This window comes from Prionailurus viverrinus, chromosome D4, assembly GCF_022837055.1.
Source record: "Prionailurus viverrinus isolate Anna chromosome D4, UM_Priviv_1.0, whole genome shotgun sequence".
In the NCBI taxonomy this organism is placed as follows: Eukaryota; Metazoa; Chordata; class Mammalia; order Carnivora; family Felidae; genus Prionailurus; species Prionailurus viverrinus.
This window is the reverse complement of record NC_062573.1, coordinates 92948705-92960270: the sequence shown is the minus strand read 5'-3', so window position 1 is coordinate 92960270 and position 11566 is coordinate 92948705. Positions and strand designations below refer to the sequence as shown.

The window sequence follows — 11566 nt, the reverse complement described above, 5'->3', positions numbered from 1 at the left end:
CCACGCTGGGCCCCTGGAGCTAGGAAGTGTGGACAGGGCTACGGCACAGAAGGACTCAGCTTCCTCCTCCTAAACTGGGCTGCGTCGACAGTGTCCCAAGGGTCCCACAGGCTCATAGATGAGTCTGTGTCCTGGGATCTTCATCCCTGGCCCTCTGTTCTCCCCTCCTGGGAAAATGCTTCCTACTCCCTCAAGGTCCTTCGGAGCGGAGGGCAGCCTATGGGCCTGGAGGACCGAGGACCTGGGTTTGCAGCACGTGGCCGAGCAGTGGACCCTGGTGTGGACACCGAGGTCAAGAGCCTCCTTGTTGGAGCCTCAGGTCCTCATTAGGAAGTGGTTCCCCAGGCAGAGCCCTGGCTGGGGAGAGGAGGCCTCGTGAGGGACCTGAGCACCGGGCCAGGGGAGGGACACGGGCCACAAGGGAGGCTTCTGAGGGTTGTCACCTGGACCCTGGAGCCCACAGGACCTGCGCCTATGAGACACAAAGAGAGAGACAGAGTCTGAGGCAGAGACAGAGAATGGACCCAGGAGAGAGGAAACCAGAAATTCCATGCATCGGCCCAGAAATGACACCCAGTCATCATATTGTAGCCCTTAGAACCCGGTCACATGGGCCGTCCACCCGGGAGGGGAGGGGGTGACAGAGGCACGTAGGACCAGGATTCGGGAAGGCTGGGAGCCACAGTGGTGACCGCCCAGTACGTATGTCCAGACCAGGCGCTGATACCCGAGCCCAAATGCAATGGAGCCCCTGGCATGCGTGTCTGGTGGGCACAGGGTCTGAACGAGTTCACCTCCACCTTCCCTGGGCCTGGGACCCAGGCAGGAGGGGTGGCTGTGCCTGGACCCGGAGAGGACCCAGGCCCGCGTGAGTGTGTTCCGTGCCAGGCCCACCCCTTCCTCGTCCTTCCACGGACACGTGTGCCCACGAGCCTCATGGGATAGCAGGCATGGGACGTGTCTACAGGTGGCTCCCTGATGACGCCCCTACGAGTAGATGCCACAAGGACCCCACTGTGCAGACGGGTGACCGGGGGCCCCGGGAGGCACAATGCAGGGTCCCAGCACTGGTCAGGGGGAAAACCCAGGTCTGAACCCAGCTCTGTGGCCCCAAAGCCGCGGCCCCGGCCGCACCAGGCCTCACGGGGACGTGTCTGGGCTGTGTTGGTGTCACTGTAGGGACAGGGCATGGGGTGGAGGGGAGCCCTTTGCAGCCTGGGAGGGGCTCTTGTGGGAGGAGGAAGCCGGGTAAGGGGACCCCAGGAAGTGACCTCACCTCTCTGGTCACAGAGCCCAAGAGACTCGGAACCCGGGTCACCAGGCACCCACGTTGTGGGGACAACGCCCAACTGGGCTCATTCGTTGGGACACCTTTGCCTGACGAACATGTTCTCCTGTTGTGTGCCCGTGTCCCGCGGCTGCCGGCTCAGGGGAGCCCATGGCCGCGACGCTTCCCGACCCGGGAGACAGTGGGTCAGGTCGTGCACAGGACGCCTCAGGTCTCTAGCTCGCAGGGACCCAAAGGTAACACAGGGAGACCTAGAGACAGCCAGACCAGCCCGACACCGCTCTGATCTGACCTGTGCGGCCCCACGTCCCCTCCCGTGTGCGTGTGTGTGTGTGTGTGTGTGTGTGTGTAAGGAGGGGTCGTGTGTGGAGGGCCCACCTGAGCAGGTGCAGGCTGATGAAGGGGTCAGATGCCTGGTGGGCGGGTCAGGCTCACACCCTGTCAAGGCTGGAGGGCAGGGACAGGTTGTGCTGGGGTTGCCCTCTCGTCCCCAAGGTTCATCCCGAGCCCTGCTGGTGGATGTCACTGTGTCCCAGGGGCAGGTCTGTGCACACTCACGTCTGTGTCCGATCTGAGAGCTTCAGGGAGAGAGGGCGGAAGGACACTGAGGTGGCCGGGCGGGGCTGTGATGTCTCAGGGCCGTCCGTGGGTCACTGTCTTTACAGAAATCAACCAATGAAATCGGGAGGCGACTCTCGGAATCCCGATTCACCTGCCCTACAGAGTTGTGCGAGTGCCCCGTCGCCCAGGAGGGCCACCCTGGACCCAGGGAGAGAGTGGCCGCACGGAGGTCTCGGGAAGCAGGGCCTGGAGTTGGCCTGGGAAGGCCTCCTTCACCACCCTGGCCCCTCCACAGGGTCCTGGTTCACCGGTCCTGGGATGAGGACCCGGAGCCCCCGGAGCCAGAGCCCGAGGGTGAGAAGGCTGGGGTGGGAGATGTGTGTTCACAGGGCCCGGGCGGTGCTGGGCCACCCAGGGAGAAGCCCCCGGGGGCTGGTGTGGGGCCAGGAGCAGAGACTGAGAGCCCCGGGCTGCGGCCTGCAGGGGGGCAGAGGTCCTGGTGTGGGTTCCTGGCCGTGGCTTCTCGGGGAGGCTCTGGGGTGAGTTGTGTGTCTGCAAAGGCCCCTGGAGAGGCTGGCGCTGGGTGGGGTGGGGGACTGTCCCTCCTCTCACCCTGAGGCCTCGGAGCCACTGCAACCATCACTCTGTTTCCTTCTCAAGAGTCCGGGGCAGGAGCGGAAGCCGGTGCGGCTCCAGAGCCCGACCCAAGGGCATCGGGGTCCTCGGAGTCTCTGCAGTCAGGGGTGGAGTCTGGAGCGACTCCTGCAGGGGCCTGGGAGCCAGCAAGTGACCTGGGACCTGTGCTGGGACAGAGGGCACCTGAGCAGAGTCAGCTGGTTCCTGCTTCTGCTCCCGACACTGTTCCTGCCCCCGCCCCTGTCAACGCCCTTCTCCCTGCCCCTGCCCCCACCCTTGCTCCCACATGGATGCCAGTCACAAATCAAGGGCCTGAAGGCCTACACGGGGCGTTTACTTTACTTTATTTTTGTTATATTTTATTTCAAATTTATTCTCCAATCCCTGACCCCGACCCCCCACCAGAATATCTCTTCCTCTTCTCCCTCATCCTTTTTCTCTTCTACTTATTAGCTGTTACGTTATTTGTTCATTAGTTATAATCTTATTAATCTTCAATAAAAAGTTTTATTTATTTTACATTGTGCAATTCCTGAGCACTGGGTATGCTCACAACGCCGTGAACCACGCCACAGAATTTTGCGGCAGAATATCTCGGTCCCCAAGGGTCACCGTGTACCCGGAGCCCTCCCTCCCCATTCGTGCCCCCGCCAGCCCCTGGGAACCCCCAGTCTGCTTTCTCTCCGTGTTCCGTTACCTACTCTGGAGGTTTCCTTCAAGTGGAATCTCACAAGAGATACCTTTGGGTCTGCACCAAATTTTCAGATGAGACAGATTCATTTTTGTACTTTGTGGCCATTTGAAATAGGCTTTTTCTCCATTGACATTGAAATCACAATGGATTAAGGTTTAGGTGGGAAAAAGAGGCCCCTTCAGTGACAATGGGCACGGTCTCGGGGTGGAGACCCCTGTGCGTGCTGTGACACCACAGCCTGAATCAGACAGGACACGGCTGGCCCTCCCGTGGCCCAAACAGAAACCGGGAGATGCAGAAGGCCGGACGGTCACACCACAGAGGGGAGAGCATCCCTCACGACCCAGGGCCAGAACGGTTCACAGGCCTCTGGGCCAAATAATGCTCCGACTCAGTGCGTTCCCCGGAATGGAGGCCAGACCTGTCCCAGTCCAAGGGGAGGCGACCCCCATGGGAGCAGGCATCAGAGATGCGGGACATCCCGGGGAGGGACTCAGGCAAGTGAGACCTGAGGGACGCAGCGCTGGTCACCTTCAGACGGGCAGGTTTCTGGTCTGGGGACCCGCAGCCCAGGTGACAACGTGAGGAAGCCAAGGCCCCAGCCGATCCCCAGCGAGAAGTCCTCGTCCTGCAGGGCACCGGCTGGCCCAATACTGGTAGAGCCCCCAGAGCCCGGGGTCGGCCCTTCCCCAGCCCCATGTGGGGCCCCAGGCAGGCTGGTCGCTCTGCTCCCCTGAGTTCAGGGGGGGCCCTCGGTACGTGGTGGGGTTTCCCAGGAAGAGGGACCCCGAGCCCCAGGACGCCAAGATGCAGGCCCTCGGGTAGGACAATCCAAAGTCAAGGAGATGGGCTTCCTGACCCAGTTCGTCTTACTAGTGACCCAGGCTGTGCTATTAGCCTTGGTGTTCCCATCTGTGACATGGGGATGTAACGGGCCTTGTAGATGGGTTGTCGCATTCCCTGAGAGATGAGGTGGAATCGTGGCCTGGTGCCTGGAGGACATAAAAGGGCCACCTGGAAGGCTGTCCCAGAGTCCCCCAGGGCACAGGATTCCGGTAGCCCCTCTTTGGCCCCTACCCGCTGTCCCCCTTTTGGGAACACTCAGCGTTGTTTGCGGAGGAGGTGGAGACGATCCAGGAGGTCAACAGGTCCCACGTGGAGGAAGGTCAGCGCTGGAGGGACAGAAGGACGTGTCCCGTGCCCCCTTCCAGGGCCCGAGTTGTGACGCCCTCTGACCGGACCTCTGACCCGACCTGGTGTGGACCCCGCTTCTATGGTTTCCCTCCCTCCCTCCTTCCGTTCCTCCTTCCCTAATTCAGCTGGGGAACTCAGGTCCCTGCTGTGTGCTGAGCACCATGACCTCTTCAGTGAGCACAACCCTCCGGCGTCCCCCGGGTGGCATCTTCCTTTGCAGGGTCTGAATCTTCCTGCGCTGTGTCCCCTCTGGTGAGTCTGGGAGGGAGGCCTCTGCACATGTCCCTGCAAGGAAGCACGAGTCCAGAAGGTCCAGCCCACCTGCCCCAGGTCCCAGCCTGTGGAGCCTGAACGGCAAGGCGGCCCCAACCCCCACAGTGGATGAGGGAGGCTGGACCTTCGTCCCTCCCAGCCTTCTCCAAAGTGCAAGGCCTTCTCTCCATCCCAGGGTGAGCCTGCTGGGCACACAGGCCCCTCCGAACATGCCCTCGTTCACCTGTGGGTCTGGGCCCCTTGCCCCACCCTCAGCTCCTCTGCCGGATGCAGGGGGAGCCCTCTCCTCTCCCTGGGTCTGCTCCTGGGGTCCCGGCCTGCTGGACTCAGAAGAGCTTGCAGATTTACTCCCCGTGACCAGCGTGGGGTCAGGGACAGGATGGGGTCTGTGGGTCGAGGCCAGGCCTTAGCGAGTGCGGGACGATGGGATTTGGAAAAAGAATGACCCGCAGGTTCAGCTGGACTCCTGTAGACTGAGCCACCAGACTGCATACCCACTGGTGCCCCCTGAGCGCACCGGACAACACGGAACAGAGGAGCAGAGACCCGGAGGGACAGGCTTGGCCCAGCGCTCACCTGCCCTTACGGTTTCAAACCTCACCTATATGGGGGCGGGCGTATGCTGTCCCGACGGTACCTGAGGCAGAAGCCCTGGGTCGGGCTCTGGAGCCGCACCGGCTTCTGCTCCTGCCCCGGACTCTTGAGAAAGAAACAGAGTGATGGTTGCAGCAGCTCCAAGGCCTCAGGGTGAGAGGAGGGACGGTCCCCCACCCACCCAGCGCCGGCCTCTCCAGGGGCCTTTGCAGAGACACTACTCACCCCAGAGCCTCCCCGAGAAGCCACGGCCAGGAACCCACACCAGGACCTCTGTCCCCTGCAGGCCACAGCCCGGGGCTCTCAGTCTCTGCTCCTGGCCCCACACCAGCCCCCGGGGGCTCCTCCCTGGGTGGCCCAGCACCGCCCGGGCCCCGTGAACACACATCTCCCACCCCAGCCTTCTCACCCTCGGGCTCTGGCTCCAGGGGCTCTGGGTCCTCATCCCAGGACCGGTGAACCAGGACCCTGTGGAGGGGCCAGGGCGGTGAAGGAGGCCTTCCCAGGCCAACTCCAGGCCCTGCTTCCCGAGACCTCCGTGCGGCCACTCTCTCCCTGGGTCCAGGGTGGCCCTCCTGGGCGACGGGGCACTCGCACAACTCTGTAGGACAGGTGAAGCGGGATTCCGAGAGTCGCCTCCCGATTTCATCGGTTGATTTCTGTAAAGACAGTGACGCGCGGACGGACCGGAGACATCACAGCCCCGCCCAGTCATCCTCAGAGTCCTTCCACCCTTTCCACCTGTGGCTCCCAGATCGGACACAGACCTGAATGTGCACAGACCTGCCCCTGGGACACAGTGACATCCACCAGCAGGGCTCGGGATGAACCTTGGGGACGAGAGGTCCACCCCAGCACACCCTGTCCCTCCCATCCAGCCTTGACGGGGATGTGAGCCTGACCCGCCCACCAGGGATCTGACCCCTTCATCAGCCTGCCCCTGCTCAGGTGGGCCCTCCACACACGACCCCTCTTTCCACACAGACACACACAGACACACACACACGTACAACACACACACACACACACACACGGGAGAGGACCTGGGGCCGCACAGGTCAGATCAGAGCGGTGTCGGGCTGGACTGGATGTCTCTGGGTCTCCTGTGTTACCTTTGGGTCCCTGCGTGCTAGAGACCTGAGGCGTCCTGTGCACGACCTGACCCACTGTCTCCAGGGTCGGGAAGGGTCACGGCCGCTGGCTCCCCTGAGCCGGCAGCCGCGGGACACGGGCACACAACAGGAGAACATGTTCGTCAGGCAAAGGTGTCCCAACGAATGAGCCCAGTTGGGCGTTGTCCCCACAACGTGGGTGCCTGGTGACCCGGGTTCCGAGTCTCTTGGGCTCTGTGACCAGAGAGGTGAGGTCACTTCCTGGGGTCCCCTTAACCGGCTTCCTGCTCCTACAAGAGCCCCTCCCAGGCTGCAAAGGGGCTCCCCTCCACCCCATGCCCTGTCCCTACAGTGACACCAACACAGCCCAGACACGTCCCCGCGAGGCCTGGTGCAGCCGGGGCCGCGGCTTTGGGGCCACAGAGCTGGTTCAGACCTGGGTTTTCCTCCTGACCAGTGCTGGGACCCCGCACAGACCCTGTGCCTCCCGGGGCACCCCGGTCTCCCCGTCTGCACAGTGGGGTCCTTGTGGCATCTACTTGTAGGGGCGCCATCAGGGAGCCACCTGTAGACACGTCCCGTGCCTGCTATCCCATGAGGCTCGTGGGCACACGTGGCCATGGAAGGACGAGGAAGGGGTGGGCCTGGCACGGAACACACTCACGCGGGCCTGGGTCTTCTCTGGGTCCAGGTACAGCCACCCCTCCTGCCTGGGTCCCAGGCCCAGGGGAAGGTGGAGGTGAACTCGTTCACAGCCTGTGCCCTCCGCACATGCACTCCAGGGGCCCCATTACATTTGGGCTCGGGTCTCAGCGCCTGGTCTGGGCCTACGTGCTGGGCGGTCCCCACTGTGGCTCCCAGCCTTCCCAATTCCTGGTCCTACATGCCTCTGTCACCCCCTCCCCTCCCGGGTGGACGGCCCGTGTGACCGGGTTCTAAGGGCTAGAACATGATGACCGGGTGTCATTTCCTGGCCGATTCATGGAATTTCTGGTTTCCTCTCTCCTGGGTCCATTCTCTGTCTCTGCCTCGGACTCTGTCTGTCTCTGTGTGTCTCGCGGGAGCAGGGCCTGTGGGCTCCAGGGTCCAGGTGACAACCCTCAGAAGCCTCCTTTGTGGCCCGTGTCCCTCCCCCGGCCCAGTGCTCAGCTCACTAATGAGGCCTTCTCACCCAGCCAGGGCACTGCCTAGGGAACCACTTCCTAATGAGGACCCGAGGCTCCAACAAGGAGGGTCTTGACCTCGGTCCCCACACCAGGATCCGCTGCTTGGCCACGTGCTGCAAACCCAGGTCCTCGGTCCTCCAGGCCCCCAGACTGCCCTCTGCTCAGAAGGACCTTGAGGGAGTAGGAAGCATTTTCCCAGGAGGGGAGAACAGAGGGCCAGGGATGAAGATCCCAGGACACAGACTCATCTATGAGCCTGTGGGACCCTTGGGACACTGTCGACGCAGCCCAGTTTAGGAGGAGGAAGCTGAGTCCTTCTGTGCCGTAGCCCCGTCCCCACTTCCTAGTTCCATGGGCTCAGCGTCGTGGTCACAGGACCCCAGACCCTGTTCTACCCTAGTTCCTGTCAATCCCCCCGGACACTTGTGGACCCCCTGACCCTCAGCCGGCACATATCCCCTCCCTATGTGGTGGGTCCCGGGCTATTGCCAGGAATCCTGATGTCCCTGCCCCATGGCCCCACTGCCTCCAGCCTTTCTCTTCTTTCCCCCTATTACCCACGCCCTCCCAGTGTGGACTCCCCTCTGATCTCCAGTGGGACAGTCAGAATATGTGTGTGTGTGTGTGTGTGTGTGTGTGTGTGTACACGCGCCTTTCTGGAGATGCCCAGAGGTCACAGCCTCACAGGGACGGGGTGGATAGGTACCCCTGATCATCTCAGGGGCTCTCATTCCCAGGGGGAACCCCATGGGGGGTAGAGGCTGGACTAGGACTGGAGACCAGACCTGCTCCTTGGACCCTGCACACCTCCCTTGTCCCGGGCCAGACCTGCCATTCCTCAGGGTCCCTCTGTCCTTGGGGGTCAGACGGGGAAGTGCATCAGTGTGGCCACGGCCCAGGCTCGCCCCCAGGGGTAGGTGGAGGGGAGGTGCCCCAGGTACACAGGCCACCCTCCACAGGGCCGGATGGGTCATGTGGAGGCCAGGTGTGGCCAGGGACCCGCACTCAGCACCTGTAGATGATCCAGACGGACCGGTGATGTGCATGAATCGAACCGTTCCCCACCTGGCTGGTCACCCACGTTCCCACCTCTGCCAACTGCTCTGGGAACCAAACCTCTCCTGAGCCTCAGAACCACGCCCGCCCTTGCCAGGCAGGCCTCAGGGTGCGAGGCAAGGTGGGTTGGGTTGGACATCTGGGGACAAGATGGCCAGTGACTATACCCACCCCACCCAGCTGGCCTGGACCGCAGACTCCACCCCGGGGTCCAGGTGCATGGACCCTGGGGCATGGCTGGGCCAGGACTCCTGGAGGCAGCAGTGGAGGCCGACTAGGGCAGGGAGAAGTCGGTCCGCCCCTTGCCCTCTCCTTTCCTCCTTCCGCCTTGTCTTCCTGGCAGGACCTTGGACAGAGGTCCGGCCTGTGCCTGGCTGCAGCCCTGTGAGGAGTCACAGGGTGGCAAGCTGCCCGGGGAGGCCGGGGGCCAACTCCAGGATGACCAAGTGTCAGGGAGCTACTGTAACTGGGCATCCCCCGGGCACTCAGTGATTTCAGCCCTTTGTATACATGAGCCGTGACCCCGGCACCGGGTATCAGCCCATTCCTCACCCCAAGAGGCACGTATCCTCCCCAGCCGAGGCCCCGTCGGTGGCCAGTCCTCCCTTCAGCCCCAAGAGGTCCAGCTGCTCCACAGGCTCTACATCTTTCCCGGCTGGAGCCCGAGCAGCCATCAGGGGCCTGGATCCGGGCCCTGGAGCCCCCCAGGGAGGACGGGTGAGACTGGGCAGGAGCCAGGAGAAGGCCGAGTGGAGTCTCCTTGAGGTCATGGCCTCCTGCTCAGCCCAGACCCAGGTGTGTGCCGACCCCTAGGGCATCTGGGCCCCAGCTGCCGGGCAGGTTCGGGGACAGAGACCACATTGTGGCTCCTGGTAGCTCACAGGTGTCCCTGTGTCCTATAGCTAGACCTGTCCTACCAGCTGGACTCCCTCCTGGTCGGCAGGCAATACCCATGGCAAAAAGGAACAGGCCACTGTCAAGGTCTGGGAAGAATGAGTGGCCAGGCAGAAGGGGAAGGCTCGTCCTCGGCTTGGGGGTCCCTGCCCAGGCTGGCGGGGGCTCCGGAGGTGGTATTCCAGCTCTCTGCTGACCAGCCCTGTGCCCAGAAACACCTGCCTCCCTTCTCTGGGCCTCACTCTCCTGCTCTGTGAAATGGGTGATACAGAGCGATCACTCCCATGGCAGGAACAAGGCGGGTACTGGTGACGGATGGAGCACCCGTACAGGACCCGGATCGCAGACCGCAGTGGGGAAGGAGGGAGTGGACGCCAGTGAGGTCCCGCCCCAAAGCCATCCAGCCTTTCCATGCAGCCACCAGGGCCTGGCATGGCCCCAGGAGCGGTGGCCGACCAGACTCCTGACACAGGTCCCTGTGGCCTCTTTCTCAGCAGTGGGGACCCGGGGGCGGGGACACCCAGGGTGCAGGGGTGCTCGGGGCAGCTCCTCCCTTGGAGGGAAGAGAACAATGGAGACAGAGAACAATGGAGACGTTCTCTGGGGTCCCCCCAGGCCAGGAGAAATGGGAGGAGCGCTTCCCCAGCCCAGAGAGCTCTTCCTCGTGACTATTTCCCTGGCGATGGTAGGGGGTCAGCGGGTTATACTGGCTGTGACTCTGCACTTGAATGTGTGAGCCCCCAAATTCACCATATACACTGAAAGGCGGTTTCATTGAAAACTCGGCAGGAACTTGCTTCGGCAACTTGTGAGTCTCAATTTGGAGCCCCGTCCCTGCCAGAGTCCCCAGGGCCGTTCTGTCCTCCCAGTCCCTCTCAGAGACCCCAGGGCCCGTGCTGTCCTCCCATTCACCCCCAGAGACCCCAGGGCCCAGGATGTCCTCCCGGTCCCTCCCGAAGACACCAGGGCCCTGGCTGTCCTCCCGGTCCCTCCCGGAGACCCCAGGGCCCTGGCTGTCCTCCCCGTTCCTCCCGGAGACCCCAGGGCCCTGGCTGTCCTCCCGGTCCCTCCCGGAGACCCCAGGGCCCTGGCTGTCCTCCCGGTCCCTCCCGGAGACCCCAGGGCCCGGGCTCTCCTCCTAGTCCTTCCCAGAGACATCAGGCGTCAGGTTAGCCTCAGCCTCCACACGCCCCGGGGCAGCCTTGGGCGCTCACGAGCTCTGTCTCTCAGGGTCCGCAAGCACAGCTCCTCACTACCCCTGTCCCCCCAACTGGCGGACGAGACCACATCACCGGTGCCGGCCTGGACGTGAGGATCAGCAGCTTGGACGAGAGCATCCGCCGAGCTGGCAGGGGGAACGTCCCTTGGTCCCCTCTCCGAGACCACCGAGGTACAGACCTCACTTGAACAACTCCTCTGACAGGAGATCATCTCTGGACATGCCGGGGAATCCAGCCCCGGGAGGTGGGGACGACCTGCTCTGCTCTACAGAGGAGGAGACTGAGGCAACGTCATCCTCCCAGGCCGGTGCCTGGGAATCCATGCTTATCTGGGGACAGATACCAAGCCCGCGAGCTCCCTCCAGATCTAGGATGCCGTGGCTCTGACGACACTGACTGGTCACGTCCCCTGCGCCTGGCAAGCTGTGGTGACCCCCGACTCCTTACCTGACGTCCGAGCCCCGAGTGAACTGGGCCAGATGCCCTCCCCAGGGTGTTCCCCTCCCCCCTCCCTAGTGTTTTCCTCCCCCAGGGAGCCCACCATCCCTGCCCCTCGAGCCCCCTGCTACCACCGCCCTGCTCCATGGCTCCCATCCAGAGCACCCTCATCTCTAAGGCTGGCTTCAGAGGTTACCTCCTCGGGGTCCTGAGAAAGCCCACGCTTCGGGTCAGAGCGACCCGGGCTCACACCCACAGGGGGGCCACGTCAGAGTCCTGTGACACGCGAGCTCTATGCCAGCTTCTGGGACCTCGGTGCTCTTTTTTGAAGATGGGGTCGGCGGCTCGCACCTCGGGTGGGTGTGTGGGGGATGAAAGCAGGGAGGTGAAGGTGTCCGAAGTGGGGGAGCTTGTGGGGTGAGGGGGCTCTCGGGAAGGCA

At 63.1% G+C, this 11566-nt stretch overlaps 1 protein-coding gene across 1 annotated transcript in view; it reads left to right on the top strand.

The window, feature by feature from the left end:
- Positions 1-1383: 1383 nt before the first annotated feature.
- Positions 1384-11566, top strand: part of LOC125149899 (uncharacterized) — a 28055-nt gene continuing 17872 nt past the window's right edge. The window contains 1 exon segment of the mRNA XM_047829034.1: positions 1384-1524. Within this exon segment, the coding sequence (XP_047684990.1) occupies positions 1387-1524 (138 nt within the window). The 5' untranslated portion in view covers positions 1384-1386.